Source organism: Myotis yumanensis, unplaced genomic scaffold (genome assembly GCF_028538775.1).
Source record: "Myotis yumanensis isolate MYYU_CA2020_CCGP unplaced genomic scaffold, mMyoYum1.0.hap1 SCAF_5, whole genome shotgun sequence".
NCBI lineage: Eukaryota > Metazoa > Chordata > Mammalia > Chiroptera > Vespertilionidae > Myotis > Myotis yumanensis.
The window spans coordinates 56,913,621-56,936,372 of NW_027223756.1; the positions used below are offsets into that span (position 1 = coordinate 56,913,621).

General features: G+C 34.9%; 1 protein-coding gene across 2 annotated transcripts in view; it reads left to right on the top strand.

Moving 5' to 3' along the window:
- Window positions 1-22,752, top strand: part of ARFIP1 (ARF interacting protein 1) — an 89,031-nt gene that overhangs the window by 51,634 nt on the left and 14,645 nt on the right. For both annotated transcript variants that reach the window (XM_070415324.1, XM_070415325.1), the window contains 2 exons: window positions 6,570-6,727; window positions 12,358-12,532. In XM_070415324.1, coding sequence (XP_070271425.1) covers window positions 6,570-6,727; window positions 12,358-12,532 — 333 coding nt within the window. The remainder of the gene's footprint in view (window positions 1-6,569; window positions 6,728-12,357; window positions 12,533-22,752) is intronic.

Consider the following 22,752-nt stretch of genomic DNA (forward strand, 5'->3'; position numbering starts at 1 on the left):
CCATCTGTCATTGTCGATCATGAATTTGGTTGTTTTCATTGACATTCTGATGCTGAAAGAAAGCGGCGACGTCGACAGAACATGTCTGAAGACCAACTATTGGCACAACTATCCCCGTCTGACACTGGCCTCCCATTTAAATTAATTCGAAGACAGTTTCTCGTGATGCCAGCTTTTGGAATGACTATTAATAAATTACAAACTCTAGACAGAGTAGGAATATTCCTACCTGAACCCGTTTTCAGACATGGTCAGTTATATGTTGCTTTCTCTCGAGTTCGAAGAGCGTGTGACGTTAAAGTTAAAGTTGTAAATACTTCATCACAAGGGAAATTAGTCAAGCACTCTGAAAGTGTTTTTACTCTTAATCTGGTATACAGGGAGATACTGGAATAAGTTTAATCAATTTATTAGTCATTGTTTTTATCAATGTTTTTATATCATGTTTTCGTTGTTTTTATATCATGTCTTTTATGTTATTTATATATTATTTTCATATACATTTTACTCATTTTCTTTCATCTCTGACACTTCTATTATAGAGAAAGGGCGAATAGCAATATTAAAATATTTCTAATTAATTTCCTTTCAATGTGCACGAATCCATGCCCAGGCCACTAATTAATTATAATAGTTAACAGATTGGGGACTTACTATATGCTAGATAACAGTTCTAAGCAACTTGGAGATACATTTGCTGACCTGGCTTATATATGAATTAACTCAACTAATGGTCAGTCTTAGCTAATAAATACTTTTATTACATTTCTTTGTATATGTGAATCCTTTATTTGCAGAATTAAGAGGTTAATAATCCTCGGTATTCAAGTCCATTGGACTCAGTTTTAATTTTTGAGTTTTCTGTTTGAGCATTTCTAACTCTTTGTAAGGACTGGTATTTCATGACTTTTATTCTTTCTTCAAGGTCTCCCAGTGAGAAAATTTACTTCTTTTTTTTTAATAGAATAAAACTTTTTATTTTGCAACTACTATATGGGTTTATAAGAAAACAGTGACACAGTATGGGATCTTAATGATCTTATTTTTCTATATCTTAAAACATTTTGCTATTTCATCATCTTAGGAATTATTTCATCACTATTCATCAGTTATTTCCAACCATGTTAAAAATGACTAAGATAGCCCAGCTGGTGTGGCTCAGTGTTTGAGCATTGGCCTATGAACCAGGAGGTCATGATTCAATTCCTGAAATGACTAAGATAATAAAACAAAAGAAAGACACCATTGCCTAGAATGATACAATAGTGAGAGAAATACTTTTTGTTTGTGTTGCCAAAAAGAAATCTGGAGAAACCATTTTTGTGGTCTTTTTTTTTTTTTTAATATTCATGAACACAATGGAGAACTTAGAATTTTCCATTTCCTGCCCATAATGGCAAAGAGAAGATAATACCAGAGGAAGATATTTCACAATTATTAGATAAATCAGAAGAGGATTGCAAAGACAGCAGTATTGACTCTTAACAATAATGGCAAAATTGATAATATAAGTGAAATCTTAGTTTATGAGTCTTCTGATGATATCCCAGAAAATTCATCTTAAATCCAAGGGTCAGTGAGTAACAATGTATTCTTAAGGACAAAAAGGAAATGTGGTATTGTATGAGTCAGGATTCTCCAAAGAAATAGAACCAGCTGGATGGGTGGATATATAAAGATTTATTTTAAGAAACCAGTTCACACAATTATGAAGACTCAGTACATAAAGAATCTGCAGGGTAGGCTGGCAAGCTGGAGACCCAGGGAGAGCTGCAGTTTGAGTTCAAAGGCAGTCTGCTAGCAAAGTTCCTTCTTGCTCTGGGAGGTCAGTTTTGTTCTATTAAGGACTTCAGCTGATTGGATGGGACCCATTTACATTATGGAGGACAGTCTACTTTGCTTAAGTCCATTAATTTAAATCTTAATCTTATCCAAAAGCACCTTCACAGAAACATCCAGAATAATGTTCGATGAAATATCTGGATGCCATGGCCTTGCCAAGTTGGCACATAAAATTAACCATTTCAGGTATTTTCTTTCATCTAGTTAGTCGTTCAGCAGGAGTGACTCCCATCATGCAACATTTTGGGTCAAGAATCTGGACCATCCTAATTTGCTAAAAAGACACGATATATCCTTCTTTTATGATGTTTGTACACTGAAATGTGCTTGATATGATTTGTCAGTGAACAAATGCTCAAGGCAAGTGTGTATACTTAAGTGATTTGAAGGAAATAGAAAATTCATTGGCTTTAACATTCTAATTGATGTTTATAAATGTAAAATAAATGGTAAACTAGCCCTGGCCAGGTGGCATGGTTAAAGCATCGTTCCATACACCAAAAGGTAGCCAGTTTGGTTCCTGGTCAGGACACATAACTAGGTTATGGGTTCAATCCACGATCAGGGTGCATACAGGAGGCAACCCATTGATGTTTCTTTCTCTCCCTCCCTTCCTTTCTCTCTCTAAAAAAAAAAAAAAAAAAAAAAAAAAAATCAGTTAAAAACACATTTCCTCTGTTGAGGATTAAAAAATAATAATGATAAGGGTAAATTAGAACCTACTAGAGATGTATTTGAAATCTGGAATCAATATTTACTGGATGGATATTTTTATATCAGGGTTTTCCAGAGAAATAGAACCAATAGGAGATAGGTATATAATATATACACACACACAAAGAGATTTATTTTAAGGAATTGCGGGGGTTGACAAATCTGACATCTGTAGGGTAGGCCAGCAGGCTGGAATCTAAAGCAGGATTTCTATGTTACAGTCTTACAGCAGAATTCCTTCTCCTGGAAACCTCAGTCTTGTTCGTAAGGCTTCAACTATTTGAATGAGGCCACCCACATAATGGAAGATAATCTCCTTAAAGTCAACTTTAAATCACCGCTCCAATGTTTATCATTATAAATATTATTCGAATCAACAAAATCTGTATCTTCATAGCAACATTTGGACTGGTGTTTGATCAGACAAATGGACACCATAGTCTAAACAGGTTGACACATAAAATTAACTATCACAACCCTTCATTTCAATTTAGCACATATGGACATGTTCTTAAACCATATTTAATCTCAAAATAATAAAGTCTTTTCCACCTATCATGATACAACTGTCCTGCAGACTATTTAAGACATATTAACTCTTTCCCCAGAAGAGGATGCAAAGTCCTTGGGTAACGTTCATTTTTTTCTTTGATATACTATAACTTAAATACTATGATGTAAGTTAACATATACTGTGTTACATGATAAAGAGACAATAAGAGAGGGAAGGGAAAAGCAAAGGTATTTATACACACAAATGTATTTATGACAAAATAAGAAAGAAATACTCATTAAAGTGTAGTCCTTATTTCTACAAATGTCCACATAGTCATAGCTGCTTCCACTACCCATTCTATATTGCATTTGCTTTCAGCCAGCCCCTCAGCCATCGTGGTTCTTTGCTTGGTAGGGTGCCCCAAATCATTGATATTAGTCATAAGGCATAGGAGTACTATGAGACGCCGTAAGGCGGTGGTCGGCAAACTGTGAGCCACATGCAGCTCTTTGGCCCCTTGAATGTGGCTCTTCCACAAAATACCAACTTCTGCGCATGGGCCACGAAGTTTCAATCGCACTGTACATGCGCGCCCGCACGTGGTATTTTGTGGAAGAGCCACACTCAAGGGGCCAAAGACCCGCATGTGGCTCGCAAGCTGCAGTTTGCCGACCACTGCCTTAAGGGATCACCTATATTCCAGGCACACTCTTCCTTACCTGCATTGCAGAGCAGCAATCCAATTTTCCTTTGGTAATCAGGATCACTCATGCCAGTTTGCAAAGTTACTCCCTTCTTTGCCTGTTGATTCTTTTAAAATATATATATATATATTTATATATATATATATATATTTTTTTTTTTTTAGTGATTTTTAGAGAGAGAGGGGGATAGATTTTTAGAGAGAGGAAGGGGGGATTGATGAGAGAGGAACATCATCATCCATCAGCTGCCTCAGGCATGTGCCCTGACTGGGAATCGAACTGGTGACCTCTTGGTTCCTGGGGTCAATCTCAACCTCTGAGCCACACCAGCCATGCCTCTATTGATTCTTTATGAGGATAACTTAGCAGGGTGCAGTAGTGAAGAGATGGTGTCCACTGTCTCCCACCTTATGCTGCATTAACTGAGATCCGTGGAAAATACTTAACACCGGGCCTGGCACTTAGTGGCACTACATAAATTAGGATGGATGTGATAGCTGTTGATGGGATTGTGGCATTTGGAAGTTGAGGAAAATTTAAAGATTAGTCAAATTCTTTCCTTTTTTAGAGAAACAACCAACATCTACCAGTAAAAAAGCCGATGTCCTGAGGGTAATAGGAAATGATATTTTAACAAATATCTGTCATCTGTCTGAATCTTTATACAGATTATCTCATTATACTTCCTATCAGGTGTGTATGGGAATGATCTTTTTATTAGTAAGGAAATTAAAACACAAAGAATTTAAATTATTCACAAAAGATACAAATCCAGTCAATGGCAGAATCAAGATGTGAACTTCCAAGTTGTTTGAATTACCAAACTAGACTTTTACCATTTTATCACATGCCTTCTGAGTCCTAGTTCTGTTATACCACGGCACCTCATTAAATTTTCTCAATTTAAAGGATAACATCTACATCAAAATTAGGAAAGTTCACACAACCCAAATTACTGTCAATTATCAATTAATACTTATAATTTTTATTGCTCTGTATTATTGTTTAAAATAATGCATTTGTTATCAATTACATAATAATTTATATTACTAAAACTTGATGTTTTAGAACAAATCAGATGTTTTAATTATTTAGTCCTAAGTTTAATGAGAAGTGCTGTTTATTTACATCTGGTAAATTTGCATCTGGTAGATGTAAATGATGTAGGAGCTGCTAAAGAATAAAAAAAATTTAAAATATTTTCAAACTTTGTTCTCTCCATATGTAAAGTAAGCACATTTTTAGATCAGGGAATTGGTCTGGTTTTCCTTCTTTGGTGGCAGATTAGAACCACAACCTTGTTCTTGATGTATGTACTCTTGTATTTGTTTAGTTTATTTGTAATTACTAAGGCAATTCACAAAAATATGTAAAATGTCTCTAACAGAATAGTAACATAACTTACCAACTAAATGAAGTTTAGGAATGATGTTTTATCATATTTGCAGTGCCAAAACATATTTAATTATTTATGTATTTATTCATAATGCATGTACATATGTATATTTCTTCCTAGTGTCCTAATTGTTTTATGTCTTTCACTACTGTATCTCTTGTAAAAATGCTTTTTTATTTTAGCCAGTTTTCAAATTATACATTAAAATCTTAAGTTTTATACACATTCTCATCACAGAATTATAGGTGAGATTCACATTCATGAAACAGAATAGTGGCAGTTTACTCCTCCTGTCCGCTTTGAATTTAGGCCAGTTTTTCTCATCTATAAATATAGGATTTCAAATTCTGCAATATACTATTTCTGCTGCTGTTTCATCTTACTAAGTTTTAGTTTTTTGTTTGTTTTTAGTAAAAGAGCAGCCTTCTAGATTGTATAGAGTTTCCTCAGTCCAACATATAGAGCACTGGATCTCTAAATGGAAAATACTTTTAGCATAATAAAGATAATTTTACTTTCCTGCTATTTATTAACTGTTGAATATGTTATCTCCTAAAAATTTAACTATAGCTATAGCACTAGTATTAAATTTGCATCTTCTAAGATTCAAGTTAATTTAATATTTCATTCTCTTCAGCTAAATTAAAAATTTTTATGACAAACTTCAGAATTCTCAAATTGAGTGATACATCTTACAATATGGTCAACATTTTTATTTGGTCTGATGTGTTCCTGATAATCTGTTAATTAATCAAACTTGGACTGTAAAGCTTTTACTGCTGAAAATTTAGAGTTAGTCCTTGCCATATCTGAAGGAGCCATGTGTAATGTTGCTGAGCCAAGATTCAGTTTATTCAGAGAAATGAATTCATTGGTGTCGAGTGATCCTTCCTCAGCTGTATGCCCAGATAGACCTGAGCTTGGGCGTCAACTGGTCACTAAGTTTACAAAGAAATGTGTATTATTAATATTTATACTTCAAAGAGATTTAGTCAAAACACAAAAGCGCAATCTATTTTATGTCTGAAAGTTTTAGCCAATTGTTACCTAATTTGGTTGTGAAAGTTATAGTTTCTCTGATTAATAATCTGCTATATTTTTCTTCCTAACAGCTGTGCTTACAATATAATTGAAACAAAAAGGAGAAATGAAAATACTCTTTCTAGTACAAAGTAGTTTAACTTTTAAAATTATTTATTTTGCTATGCATCTGAGCTGACGACAGTTTTGGTTTACTAGACTTTTCTGGTAATAATATAGCTAGTTATAATTTAGATTCCTATTTTTTTAAACATTGACAGAAAAATTCTGTAGCTAGAGTTCTAAATCAAATAATTTCCCATTAGTGATATTTGAGAGTTTTAAAATAAATTTACTAATTTATTACTAGATAAGTTAAGGTGACTTTTTGTTTTAGGAAGAATTTGGCTATAATGCAGACACCCAGAAGCTGCTGGCTAAAAATGGAGAGACTCTTCTTGGAGCCATTAATTTTTTCATTGCCAGTGTGAACACTTTGGTGAATAAAACAATTGAAGATACATTAATGACTGTGAAACAGTATGAAAGTGCCAGGTTGGTATAAATTTTCATTATATTATCTCTTTTACAGATGGTATGCAATTCTGTAATGGTTTTGTTTGTAAATAAGAGAAACCAACTCTGGCCAATATGGGCAGTACATGAATGTATTAGGTTATAGGATAGCCTATGGAGCCAACAGAATGGCAAGAGAAAAGAAAGCCAAGATAATTCCTCAGAAGAATCTACTTAGGACCCTGATGCTGGGTACCCCTGGTACTTGATGCTGCCATAGCTACCATAAATAATTTCCAAAAGACCCCTGAATATTTGCTTCATTGCCTTTAAGGTGCCCGAATGAATCTTGGTCATGTGCCCAAACCCTGGCTGCTAGGGAATAAGGAGATGAAGGCTCTCCCAGTTCCAGCTTCCTTAGAAGGGGACAAGGCCTTGTGTTCTACCAGGTAGATACTAGATGCCCTGTATAATCTGTCCTAAGCCTACCTTTTCACCCTTATTACCATTGCTTCCCACTGTGAGCAGTTGACTGCTTCTGCAGTAGCCAGACTTATAGTTTCCATTTCTCTTGAATTTACAAGCTCATTTCTGCCTCTTTGACTTTGTTCATGTTGTGGATACCAACTCCCTGATCTTCCATTTATCCAGATTATAACCAGCCTTCAAACTCTTTCAAATTTTACCTTTTATATAAATTAAATATTTGCCTTATATTGTCATAGCTGTGTATAATGCAGTGTTTTCATACATTTTATATACACACACTCACACACACAATTTCTCCATCTCATTACCATCCTATTAGGTAAACAAAGTACATATTAATAAATACTTATAAATGTCTAAAAAGTAGCAGACCCATGATAGCAGTTTTCAACTTTTGATTCCAGATTCCATCCCCCCCCCCCCCCACACACACACACCTCATTCAAAGCCCCTTGAAGTGTTTTTTTCTTCTTACCACTTGAAATTTCATTTTCTGTTATACTTTTTGTAGTGTAATTGAAGTGCAAACGTTACCTTCTAGAAGTTTTTTACTTTTTGGCCTCTGGCCCTAGTTTAATGATGTGAGAAATGCTTATGAAAACTAAATTCATCTAGTCTTTTTTTTTTTTTGCAGTTAAGTACTTATTCTTAAGTATGTATTTTCTTCTACCTTACATACGTTAAAAGCCCAAATCACTTGGAAAGTTAACTTTGATCTTTCCACAAGAAGAGATGCTTCTATCCTATGCTATGTTTTCAATTTAGTATTAACTCATATGAGATTCTTAATGACTTGGGAATGAAGGTTAAGACAAATAGCTGTGGTTGTCTGGTGGGAGGAGGAAAGAGAAGGGGCTCAGTGCCATAGTTAGATTTTGGACTTTTTTTTTTTACTTTATTGTATGAATTATTTGCTATCATAGTATTAAAATCAGAAGGTGGAAAAGAAGAAACAGAATCTATCAATAAGATATTCCTCAGTAACATTGAAGGAGTCTCTCAATAAGATATCTTTCAGTAGGAATCCCTTCAATAATATTTCCAGTAATTGGTTCTCCAATTTCTATTTAAGTCCTCTCGTGACCTTGGCTGTATGTTTCAAAGGATTCATTTCTATAAATTCTATTTGATTCTTTTTCAAATCTGTCCTTATTCATAATATCCTAATTTGTTCATAATGAATACTCTTCTTTTTATCTCTTTAATCATTTTAAGCACTCTTGTTTTAATATTTGTGGGTTTTGAAGTTGCAAATTCTTTTGTTACAAAAGTATCCCCAGTTAAACACTACATGAATCTAGTTCTGTTTCTCTACTTTATAATTGTCCACCTATTTTGAAATACATGTAGTTACTAAAAAATATTTTTCAAAATGTAAAATATATTTTATTTTAGACATGTAATATCTTTCTCTTATTTTAAAGATAATAAATATCTTTATTTCTGACATGCTTTTAAAAATACTAGCTCATATTAAGAAAGAAAAATTTATTAGGTAAGTCACTCCATACACATTTTATATTTAATTTGCAGAGAAAAAAATAAACCTCTAGACGTTGAATGCTTTGCTCACGTGGAGAGCTAATTTAAAACCAAAATGAGAATCCATGAGCTTCCTACCTTCTACTTTTGATCATTAGGCCTCAAGCTTGAACTGCATCTTTTAAATCTCAAATTTTCACATCTTATTATAAAAAATAATTTTCGTATCTTATAATGAGAAATCTGACAAAGCACAATGTGATATAAGATCTCAGTTTATCCAATATAGAGGTTTGTTTGAAACTTCAACAAAATTATAAATCAAGTTATATGTACTTGGTAGCTGATTATCAGGAAACCTTTAGACATCCTCTGTGTGTGCTTTAAAAACCACCACCAATAATGACCTCGCCCCATAATTTGTTCTTTTTATTGAAATTACAGCATATGATTTTATTCATCAAGGTTAGCTTGGGGTTTGACTTCTCTGTGCTTTTTATGAAGTAGCTAAGGAATTGACTGGTTGTAACACTAAAGCATTGCCTACTGAGGGATAACATGTAAAAAGGAATCCCAGATTAAAAGTTTCTCAGTAGCTAAATTTTATTCTCTGTCAAAACCAGAATTTACTGACTTTTAGGACAAGGGTCAGCTATTTGATCCAGCACAGAAAGTGGCAATTTAGGCAAATGTTCGGCTGGCCTTTTAATGCTCCCCATTGTGCATTGTGTACAAGCATTTCCTAGCCCTCTGGTGCTTCAAGTATAAAAAACCAAATAACAGCCCATTCACCACTTCTCTACAGCAGCACCGACAAGGGAGTCAATTGTGGTCAAGACTTTTCAGATATGGACACCTATTCTCTAGAAGTTTTACATAAACCAAAAGTAACCAACTATGACTAACTTTGTTGATGTGGACTCAATACAGACTGGCAGTTGAAGAGTTACATTTTGAAAACTGAGTATGCTTCTCTTTCTGGTTGTAATGAGCACTGTTAAAGAAGCCCTTATGGAAAGTTTTACTTTGATACCATCTACAAACTCTGGATGTAAAAATTAAGGGAATATAAGGTCAGCATTATAACTTTGATTATGCGTAAATTAACCACTATTGTTTCAAAATTGTGATTCAAAGCAATTGAAGGATATTTGTCTTCACATTAAGCCACCACATATTACTATTTATTTTTGTTTTACTTTTTTCTCTTTTATTTTTGTAGTTTTTTTAGTATGTTTGCTTCTAGTTATTTCTCTTCTAATTTGGCCATAATAATAAGCAAAGATATTAGTTAATACCTGGAATCCTGACTACTTTATTTATATGAAGCAGCAAGAGATAAAGTAGCTGAAGACATTAGAGCCAGGGAAGGATAGAGTGGTCCTCCAGTTGGCTATATAGAACCCATGGAATTTAACCAACTTGTTACAAAGTCAGTGCCTCCTAAAAATGTAGCATCTGTCTCCTCCTTCTTAGCTCCAGTGCCATTGTCCTGATTCAGTGACTCATTTTTCTTTTGTCCATAATGTTCTAATTGGTTTCCTTATTTCTGATTTCTTAATCTTCAACTCCAGTTCATCTTCCATTCCTTACATTACTACTGTAATCATCTTTCTGTCCTGAACAAATTGCACATGTTCTTTCTGTGGCTTCCCATCCCTTGTCCTATGGATTAAATCTGATCCCTTTAGCATGGCCTTTAAGCCCTGCTTAATCTCAGGTTTGTCTACCTGTTTGACTTTGACTCCTTCCATTATGTGATCCAACTTCAGGTTCTAACATACTGAATTACTTTCCAAATGTTTCATGATATCTTAAAACAGATAAAAACACCTTTGTCCATAGTATTCTCTTCCTGGAAAGTTCTACCAATTGCCCCTCCCCAATCTACTTTTTAAGCTTTTACCATCCTCTAAAATTTTATTTTAGTGTTTTAATTCTACTCTGAGATGCCTTTCAAATATCTAATTATGTATTTCTTCCTCTTGATTTCCACTCTTTTATCCTCTCTTGTGGCAGTTTCCGTCATCTCATTTTGTTGTAGTTGTTTAAGAACTTCTCTCCCTCTAGACCAGTGGTTCTCAACCAATGGGTGGCGACCCCTTTGGCGGTCGAACGACCCTTTCACAGGGTCACCTAAGACCATCCTGCATATCAAGATATTTACATTACGATTCATAACAGTAGCAACATTACAGTTATGAAGTAGCAATGAAAATAATTTTATGGTTGGGTCACAACATGAGGAACTGTATTTAAAGGGCCAGAAGGTTGAGAACCACTGACTGTTAGCTTCTCAAAGATAAACTATCTGATGATCTTTATAGCTCTACTTTCTAGCACAGTGCCTGGAACATAGAATGTGCTCACTTAATATTTGTTGAATGAATCAATGTTTCAGTGAATGAATGAATGAATATTTGGCCCTGAAAGATCAAGTTTGTTCAATTCAGTACAAGTGAAGAATAAATTAGGTTCAGTACATTCTTTCTCAAGTCTTATATACAATATATTTTGACATTTAAAATGTTCGTAATTCTCAGAAAAGGAACTATGACTTGTACTTGAGAGATTTGAATAAAGAGCATTATTTTTAGGGCATAAGTTTTGTGGTGCTGACTTTGACTAAATTAGAGGTCACTTTCTTCTTGGCTGAGTACTGAGTAATGATGACTGCTGGATAAGTCACTGTTTAATAAACAAGATAGTATTATACTTTCACAGGTGCTGTGTTTGAGGTATTATGAGGTGCTTATGGGATCATGGAGTGATAGTGGGTGAGGTAACTATTTCAGTTAGTTGTGGGAGAATATTAGGGGGTACATCTCAGGGAACACAAGGTGGTAAATGCTCTATGATAGATACTGTGTCACATTCTGAATACTAATGTTATAAAAATCCATCTGGAGTTGTGCTGTCTTATATGGTAGCCACTAGCCATGTGTGTCTGCTGAGCCATTGAAATGTGGCCAGCCTGATTTGAGTGATGATGGGAGTGTAAAATACATGATGGATTTCAAAGACTCAGTATCCCCCAAAAGTGAAATAGTTTATTAACAGTTTTTTACATTGATTACATGTTGCAGTGATAATGTTTTGGATTTTTTGATAAAATGTATTATTAAAAAACATGTGAAATTAATTTTTGTTACTCTAATGTGACTACTAGAAAACTTTAAGTTAAATATGCAGCTCGCGCTATAGTTCTGTTGTGCATTGCTGACATAAACTGTACTTTAAGGACTGCTGACCCTCAGTTTAACTTCCTTTTATTGGTTCATTTTAAGTATCTCATTCTAAAGTCCATCCTCACCTGCTTTGCCTTATCGGTATTAACCAGATCACTACTCTTGTTCTTGTTAGCATTAGATTTTGATGTCTGTCTTTTTCAAACTGGTTTTCACATTTTGGAAATTTTACTTGTCAATGAATACTGTACTTTGGGAGGGATAGTTAACGAGATTAAGGGGCAGCTTAATTCTACCCTGAAATGAGTAGAATTTTGTTTCCTGCCATGCTTATATTAATAGTTTTTTGTATTAAAGAAATACATCACTTTAAAAGCATAAGGTATAAAGTATATATGAAAATTATTATCTATTAAGGCATAATATGAGACTGTAATGTACTTCTAGCTCACTTCTTAAACCTATTTCACTCTGTTTTGTAATGTGCTTCACTTATTCTCTTTTTTCCAGGATTGAATATGATGCATATCGCACTGATTTGGAAGAACTGAATCTTGGACCACGTGATGCAAATACTCTGCCAAAGATCGAGCAGTCACAGCATCTGTTCCAAGCACATAAGGAAAAATACGATAAAATGCGCAATGATGTTTCTATCAAGTTGAAATTTCTAGAAGAAAATAAGGTGAATTTATTCTTTACTTTTTGAGATCTTTCTGTGAACTTTTAAAAGTCACCCTAAAGAGCAATAAATAGAAAGTTTTTTGTTTTTGTTAACTCTCTTTCATTACAGTTGCAAAATGGAATTTCACCTGTAATCAGTGTTTGAGATTTTAGAAGTATCCAAAATATATTTACCTTTCTGTTGTAAAAGTCATCATCAATTCTACTGTTCTAGTCTTTCATGTCTAACAATTGGCAAAAAAAGTTATATAATGATAGATTCTGCTCTGGATGTTTTAAAGCCTTTTTATTAATGGTAGGTGCAGATTTCAGGAATGGAAGAGTATTCTGTGCAGTAACTGGTAAATGAGGAATGACTAGAAAGTCCAGCATAGAGCTGCATTTGGCATAATCTAGGTGAAATTAGCCAAGAAATCACGTTATTTTCATGTAACATGAACACATCCGAGGACTAGGATAGTGAAAGCTGAGATGGACCTACTTACTGTAGGCTTCACTTAAAGATGGATTCATATAATATTATGCTCCTTAGTTTTGGTTTAAGTAAAGAATAGGTTCCCATTTTAACATGTCTTCCATTACATGCATACTCAATTTTGTGAGCGAGCTGTAGTTCTGGAAGTAAGAGAGTCAGTAGGTGTAGTAGCTCAGTTCCATGGAGAGGGGGTCTTACCATTGCACATTTGTGGTCCCTTCCTGTGCACATCTTCTGAAGCCATGATAGGCCTTCAACTCTGCTTTCTTCCAGGTACTCTCTTAAAATTATTCTTTAGTTTGAATTGTCTGTTGATATCTTTTTCTTGGCCTTAGTATTTCCTTAGAAACTCTTCTGGTTACCATAAAAGCTGCAGAATGATACATTTCCTTGAGACCTACCAAGTCCAGCACCACCACTCCCCCTTTTTAGCTTCAATGGGTGAAAAAGAATTCATGTGAAAACATTACAATGAAAGTAAAGAAAACTTCAGCAGAGTTATCAGACATTTTGCCTGGCATCATTCAAACAAGAGCACAGTGCTGATTGTGAGCACGTAGATGGCATCATATTAGTCTTTCATATATCTATCCATATGTGTCAGTTATGCTGTATAATATTTTTATGGATAAGACTAGATCAATACTTAGATATAGATGTATATTTTAAATATGAAAATATTTTGACAAACTGTCCTATAATGGATCAACACTAGGCAATGTAATGCTAAATGAAGTATGCTAGAATGTTATGGGCTCTACCCAAAGCTAATTTGAAGGGAAAGTATTTGGGGGTTCAGGATTTTTACAGATAGAGAAAATGATTTTAGAAAATTTATAAAATGATAATTGCATTCCATTGGGATCTAATGGTATTGTATGCTATTCTCTGGATAGTGAAATTATGGGTAATTTTTGTTTTCTATACATTTTTTAGTACTTTAGACAATTTCTATTAAAGGTTGTGTTGCCTTTATTAAAAGGAGGAAAAGTCCCTGGCCGGTGTGGCTCAGTTGGTTGGAATGTTGCCGCATACACCAAATGGTTTCAAGTTCTATTTCCAGTCGGGGCACATATCCAGGTTGCAGGTTTGATCCCCAGTCAGGGTGGGTGCAGGAGGCAATTAATTTATGTTTCATTCTCACATAGATGTTTCTCTCTCTCTCTCCCTCTCCATTCTTTTCTCTAAAAAAGAAAAGGAGGGAAAGTTATTTTGAAAGAATCAGTACCTTTAAACGAGCTATACTTATATAAATTTTGCCAGAGTAAGTAAAAATGAGCAGATTGCACATGGATAGACAATGGCCATTTACTGCTACTTCTCTTACTGTAACTATTTTTGAAACTTGACAGTAGGTCCCAGATTTAGACATGAATCAGGGAAGGCACTTTTTATCAGTTGCTATGCATTTTACATATATTCTGTCACTTAATCCTCATAACAACCTTCACTGCAATAGCTGCAGAAAGGCAAGAATACAGTGACTTCAAGACTGCATGCTAGGCCCTGGCCAAGAGGCTCAGTTGGTTAGTGTTGTTCCGATACACCAAGGTTTTGGGTTTGATCCCCAGTCAGGGCACATACAAGAAGCAACCAGTGAATACATTAATAAGTGCAACAGCCCCAGCTGGTTTGGCTTAGTGGATAGAGTGTCGGCCTGTGGACTGAAAGGTCCCAGGTTTGATTCCAGTCAAGGGCACATGCTTGGTTTGTGGGCTCGATCCCCAGTCGGGGGTGTGCGCTGATAAATGATTCTCTCTCATCGTTGATGTTTCTTTCTCTCTCTCCCTCTCCCTTCTTCTCTAAAATCAATTAAACAAAAAGTGGAACAAAAATTGATGTTTCTCTCTCTAAAAATCAATAAATGTGTGTTTTTTTAATTTAAAAAAAAAAAGACTGCATGACAGGGATTGGGAAATCAACATAGGAAGCTGGCTTGGCTTGAAGGTTGTGGAGGAGGAGGGTTGGGAAATTGTTCTATTTAACCCTGTGTTTAGTTTGAGATGATGACAAGATAGTCAAGTGGAAACAATGGTAGGAAGTTAATGATGTGGGTTTAGAGTTGGGATAAGCAGGGCCAGAGCTTCAGAGATAAAGGTTTGGAAGTCATTGCTTTGAAAATAATGTCATTGTCACATCTCTTCTTTTGACCTTTCTTAATATAAAACAAGAAAATAAAATTGGCTTTATTCTCAAGGATTTTATGTTCTTGGGTAGCCTAGAGACATTCTTTGTTTTTGGCTTTCCATAGTTGTTATCAAGCTAAGTTTCAATGTGAACTCAGTAATCGACTGTCTAAAATAAAACCTATAAATAAGCTCTGATATTTTTATCTTTTTTATTTAATTCTTCAAAACTATAAAGAGATCACGTTGATCTCTGTTAAGCAATAAATAACTATAATTTTGATGAAGACAGGTCCATGAGAAAACTTTTATTTTTTGTTATTGTTTGAGCAACTTTTACCCTTTTATTATTATAGCTCTGGCAAAGGGAGGAGAAAACAAGCCTTTAGGCTGAAGAACCAACATCCCTGCCTGCTTTCTTGGCAGTTTGAATACCTCAAATCTGGGTTTTGTTCTTTTGTTACACTACAGCTGAATTTGTACCTTAATATCTCTTTTAAAATCATTTGTCAGGTAATCTACTTAGCACATGAATTTAAACAAACTTTATATTTTTAAAATATTGTATGTTGAATTTTTTTTAAACAAAAGTTATCTGAAATATCGGTGAATGTGCTATTTTGTAATTTGATGTCCTAAAGGTTACTGCTTTTTTAAAAAGCTCTTTTTGCAGCTTTGTGGAGGAGGCAGTAGGGGCTCTCTTTTGATTCTCATATCATGGCTATTAGAGTGTCTTCCCATAGCAACACTTCTCTTCTGAAATGAGATGCCAAGTAACCAAACACCCAGAATATGCATAAAGTAGAAAGCAAATAGTCATTGAGAAAAGGACTAAGAACCATTCCTATAACTATTGTAATAGATTTTAGTGGCCCAACGTTGTGAGAATGTTTTTGCTTGTTTTGTTCTTAGAACTTTTTAACATTTTTTCAGAAGGATTAAGAAGTAAATTCATAGCTATATTTTAGAAAATTAAGGTGTTTATATACAGTTAGTCTAACCTTCCTTCCCTGGCAAAACAAAGGGAGTAGGTATGTAAAATACAAACATTCCTGTGAATGTGCATGCATTAATGCTGAGTAATATGTGCACATACCTATATTTGTCATAGATTTCTTTTTTTAGAAATAGTTTTATCCTTAATGGAAAACATTGAATTCTTCTACTATTTACAATCTGTACTCTCATTCTTTAACCTAAACAACCCTTATTAATCTCTTGATAGTCTCTTCCTTATTTACTAAACACCACTGAGTTAAGGACAAAATTAATTAGGCTCTTCTAGTGTTTCTCCTTTTATCAATATTTCTCTTTTTCTAGACCTTTAAATAATGTAACTCGAGCTGTCTTGTGGATTGACACAGTTTCTTTACCTTTGATTGCTCCTTTCAAGGTTCAAAACAAAACATAGGTTAAAGAGAAAAAATGGGCATTTCTGTTTCTCTGTAGCCTTTGTGAGAATAGGTACCATGCCTTCTTTTACAGCGCTCTTGATGCCTAGCAATGGTGTTAAATGTGTAGTAGTCATTGAGCAAATGCGTGTTTGCATTTCTTCCCAGAATTAGAGGTTCACTGAAGGCCAGTGAGAGAGATGGAAGTAAATGGGATAGAAGGGTGAATCCTCATTACCACACTGCTTTAGTGAGGGCAAAGCTCACTCTTTCAGAAATGCTGCTATTGTCTGCAGTGTGTACTGTTTGCATGGAAAGAGAAAACAAAAAGTTAGAGAAAAGCATGCAGATTATTGTGAGCAAGCCATGTTTATTTTTTTAAAACAACTTTTTATATGGCTTGGAATCACGTAGAACATGAAAAAAGTATTTTAAGATTAATGTTTTCCTTAAGATGATCATAATTTAACTCTGAGGTAGTAAATCTCTTTTCAGGGTTGTTAATTTATTAGGATAAAAAGAAAACCCTGTCACAGATTTAACAAATTTATTTTAAGATATAAATAAAAAGTAAGTATCCCATTAATTTTATTATATTCTTATTTTAAGAAGGATAAAATATACACTTTAAAGTAATGTCAGTTACTTACCTTTAATCATTACATGCAGTGTTGTTGTTTTTTCATTTATTATATTTCAGTGACTTAAAGGATGACAAGGGGGCAAAAATGATGAACCAGACTTGGGATCCATCCTGGACATATATCTGATTTATACAGTTAACTTAATTTAAAATAAAATAAAAAAATTTTCTCAAAAATCATCCTGATTCTTAGGTTGATTAAAAACTTTTTCCTCATATCACATTTTATATATAATCAGAATACAGTAATATTCCTGTATATTAGGATTTTTAAAAAATATATAACAGACTTATTTTATATGCATCTTATTATGAATTTAACTTTCAGAGAAAAATCTAATGAACTGAAGTGGTGAGGCAGGAGAAAGAGGAGAATACACAGAAAATTAAAAACACCTGGAACAAAGTAAACATATTCCTGTAATATGAGACAACAATACAACTGTATATAACTCAGTGGCTGTAATAGGAAATATTCAAAGCCTAGTACATTTTTATAAAAATATGCTGTAAATGTTTGGAAAAACTTAGAGGGCAAATTCTTTACTTACTAAAACTTCTCTTTGAGCCCTGGCTGTTGTGGCTCAGTTAGAGTGTCATCCCGTATACCAAGGAGTGGTGTGTTCGATCCCAGTCAAGGCACATACCCAGATTGTGGGTTCAATTCCCGGTAGGGGTGTATGTGGGAGGCAGCCAATCAATGTTTCACATCCATGTCTCTCCCCCCCCCCCCGCCTTTGTTTCTCTAAAATCAATTTTAAAAATAATTTTTAAAAAACTATTTGAGAGCAAAACATACAAATCTCTGAATTTTTAAAAATGGATATTTATTGCCAATTTGTAAGGAGTATGTTAATCATTACTTAATTTGTACAAGCACATACATTCTTGAAATCTCTTTTTCCCCATTATCAAAAGAAATTACTCTAACTTCTTATTTTTGATACGTTTTAAAATTCATTCCAATGACTTACTGTTCTTTATTTCTATAACTGGGGGCATAAATAGTATTGCCTCTTGGTATTTGTTCATAGGTCAAATGAAATTAAGTTATATACGTAAAAGAACCACACCTGTTTCAGATTTTTAAAAAAACTAATAATAAGCATTTATGGATTGAAATGTATAAGTATGATAAGCAACTTCAACACTGCGCCAGATATGATTACCTACACTTGGTTCCTGTGAAACCTTCCCTTACCCTTGCAACTTTACATCCATACTTAATTCCTGATTATATTTCATCCTGTAATCCTATATAATAAAAACTTAATATGCAAATTGTCCCCTTGACTGGGAGTTCGACCAGGGGATGGGGCCAGCCGGCCAGCTAACCGCCCGCGGCCCCTCTCCCCAGCTGGCCCCGGCCGGTGGCCAAGGGAAGGGAGGCCCCAGCTGGCAGTGGCAGGCCGCCAGAGGAAGAGAGGTCCCATGAATTTCATGCACTGGGCCTCTACTTTGATATAATTTCATGTTGTTATTGTCCTTTGTTTCCATTCATTTAACAAACCTTTTTTCAAATATATACTGTGTGCCAAAGTCCGGGGAAATATAATTTCCTCCCACCTTCTAAGTTCTTCTTGCTGGTCTAATAATCAAATTAACATGAAACAGATTAACAGGAGGAAATGTCTGAAATTTATTACAGATCTGTGTGGGGGATGTCATAAGAATATGGGACTCAAGGACATTGGGCAGTTGAGGTTTATAGTCAGGCCATTTGGCCAAAGGAGAAGGGGAGCAAGGGTCTGGGATTTCAAGGGGAAAATGGGCATTTTACAAGTAGATGAGAAGGAGCAAAAACATGTGGAAAACAAATTTTTATCTGGACTACCCATAAACAGTGGGACACAGAGGGAAATCTAACAAACAGGCTGCTACTGTTTATATTGTGATGTTAAGGTGATGCTCCCTTCCTTTAAGCAGGGTTTTCTATCTGCATTTATTTTGGCAGGTAAGGGGGAGGGGAGGGCCAAAGTTTCTTTCTAGTCTTTTGTTTCTTAATAACCAGCCTAAAACAACATCCCAGATGGCATATTTGGGGGCGGCAAAACTGTAGTCTCGCCTCACCAGGAAGTGTTCTGGATATTGGTGATACCCAATGAGCAAAGTAAAAACAAATTCTACCCTTAAAAAGCTTGTAGGATAGTAAAAGATACATTGATCAAATATATACATAATTTTGGCTGTGACTAGTGCTTTCAAGTAGAGGTACATGGTCAGTTAAGAGTGGTCAGGGCAAGCTTCCTTGAGGAAGAATGTTGAACATTAACCAGGTATAGTGAGAAGCAGAGTGTCTCAGCGGAAAGAACAGCTTGTGTTACAGCCCTTTGGGGTGGGTGGGGGATACACAGAGGTGATATGTTCACAGAATGAATATGACTAGAGCACAGAGAAAACTGGGAAGTAAGCAAGGGCCAGACCCTGCAGGTCTTATAGACCACGTTAAGGAAAAGTTAATTTTAATATCAGTGGGAAGCTAATGAAAGAATTCTTGGTAAATGATAGGACTGAAATATGGAGCATAGATTTTAGTAGAACATAAGGGTGAATATAGTAGTTTAGAGGAAAAGATAGGAGCTTGGAACAGGGTGATGGTAGTAGAAATGGAGCGAACTGAAGGTTTCAAGAGATAATTACTTTAAAGCTAAAACAAATACATGTAAAATACTGAGAACAGATTGATGTATATAATTGGCATCTTTGACATTTTATTTCTTTATTCAGCAAATAGTCACCGATTGCTTTTTATGTGCCAGTCACTGAGTTAGGTAGCAGAAATATAATGGTCTTGCCATCATAGAGCTTATAGTCAAGAGAAATAGGCATTAGCCAAATACATAAATATAATCTAATAGAAGGGTCATGTGAATATGCAAAGGGGAGTTGGATTGTGTGGGGGATTGTGGAAGGCTAGTTGGGGCTTAGATCCAAAGGGATGGAAAGGAGTTAAATAAAGATTCGTGGGGGAAGGGGATTTTAAGAAGAACTAAAGCAAGCATGTCAAACTTGCAGCCCGCTAGCCGCGAGCTTGACATGCTTGAACTAGTATACAAAAACCAGCTGATGGTCAGTGAGCCCCTGCCTAAAGACTGGGGAGAGTAGCTGTGGATGAAGCAGCCACTGATTGGTAGGGCCTACACAAGAAAGAAATGACATATGTACAAGGTTATTCATTGCAGCATCACCTGTACTATCAAAAGATGATAACCCAGCAGTTCAGCAGGAAAGGACTAGTTGAATGAACTGGTTCATTTAGACCTGGCAGCTGTTTAAAAAAGAATAGAAGTGCTATTGATAGAAAGCACCTCAGAACATACTATTAACTGAGAAGAGCAAGGTGCAAAGCAGTGTATACTGTATAATATCTTTTGTGTAAGAAAGGGAGAAAATAAGAATATGTAATTATATATTCTTGTACTAGCATGACAAAAAACTGGAAGAATTAACTAAATAAAATTGGTTACCTATAAGGGGAACAGAGTAGTTGGAGACAGGAGTGAAAATGAGACATATATACTTTAAATTTTGATCCTACAGATTCAAATAATAAGATTTAACTCTAAAAAGAAAGAAAAATAAGGCCAGCTGGAATTTTTTTGTTTTTTAAATAATATGCCTTATCTTTTTTCAAACGAGACTATTTCTGTTTTCAAACATAGTCTAATATTTATTTACATAACCTATAATTTTCCTCTTAGCTTTAAAATCAAATGATTAATTATGTGTTGGAGAGAACAGAAAAACGGTTAACTTGCTAGGACATGAGTTCCTCCATTCTTAAGTGACAGATTCAAAATGGTGTGATATAGTACCTTTCATCTATGTCAGAAAATATTTTCACGTATGATATCATGTTTGCTGCTCTTAGTGGTTTGGCTTGCAGATCCCTTTTTAAAATTTTTCTAAAACCACGTAGAGGATAAAAAATTTGCCAGTGGTTTGCATTGCCTCCTTTCTCTCTTTAGAACACAGGCAGAAATTAGCTATCTTTATATAAACCATGCAACCAAAAAGAATTGTGAGTTATGGGTTGGTTTTGAAATTGGCATCATCCAAGCCATAGTTATACAAAATCATTTGGTAATTTGCAATCGTCAACCAGTGTATGCAGGAGAGAGACCATGCTTACCTAACTAATCCATGTAGTCTGTCTCTGTTGTGCTAAGATTCCAGCCTGTAGTTTTGTGAAGGAGAGGTATTTTGTAGGCAAGATGTAAAAGCCTTCCATGAGAGATAGCTTTCTAATTATGAATGGCTAATTTTATAGAATTGACTTGGCTCCTTTTTTGGCAATTATAAGGTACTTGTGTTTTCTGACTTGGTCAGAAGTGATTAACTCATTTGAAGGGTAGATTTGGGTTTCATTTTTGTTGTATCCATCAGAGGGGTGGGCATTATTTGGTCCTTTCACTTTGAGTGAATAGGATTCACTCAGAAAATTTAATTTTTGCCCTGGCAGGTGCAATTCCCAGTCAAGGGCATGTACCTGGGTTGCAGGTTCGATCCCCAGTCCCAGTGGTGGGGATACATGTGGAAGGCAACCAATCTATGTGTGTTTCTCACATCAGTGTTCCTCCCTCCCTCCTTCCCTCCCTTCCACTCTCTAAAAAAAGAAAAAAAGAAAAATCAATGAAAAAAATATCATCTGGTGAGGATTAGCACGAAAAAAGAAAATTTAATTCTTAACCATTACTGCTGTGATGTGTCTGCTCTATAACATGGTTGATACATGTGTACTTCTCAGATCCACATTCCACTTACTTTGCCAACCTTGGGTATCACCCAAGTCAAGGTTGTCAGGTTTTGTAATACAGTTGAATTTTTAAGTAACCATTATAATACCTTGAACATACCACTAATAATCAGTATTGGTTTTGGTGACAGTGGCATTACTGCACTTTTTTTTTTTTTAGTTCTTAGTAATTAGGGTCTCTTCAATTTACTTAAAGTAAAACCTTTAATTAGTGTTTCTGAATAAAATCTTGACACTATCAGTGTTTAAGAATTTGACTTTGCATTGTTCTTTTTAACCTTTTCCTTAAAGTCCTCTAAGTAATGACTCGGCATTTTTTGTGTTAACTATACATATATATTCCTTCCATGACTCATCTACACTTTGCTTTGTTAGATTAAAAAAAATTATTTGAGCCTGACTGGTGTGGCTCAGGGGTTGAGCATCAACCTATGAACCAGGAGGTCACAGGAGATCATGATTCAATTCCTGGTCAGGGCACATGCCCAGATTGGGGGCTCAAGGCAGCTGATTAATGATTCTCTCTTGATGTTACTATCTCTCTCTCCCTCTCCCTTCCTCTCTGAAATCAATAAAAATATATTTTAAAAAAGAAAAGAAAGAAACCAGCATTTTAAGAAAATCATTTGATAACTAGGTTTCTCCTTTATTGCTCTTAAACCTTATAATATTTTGATTTTCTGTTATTTCTCTCTTTAAGTTTTCAAAAGATACTTTTCTAAAACTCAATATGTTTTTTTTAAAATATGTTTTTATTGATTTCAGAGAGGGAGGGACAGGGAGAGAGAGATAGAAACATCAATGATGAGAGAGAACCATTGATCTGCTGC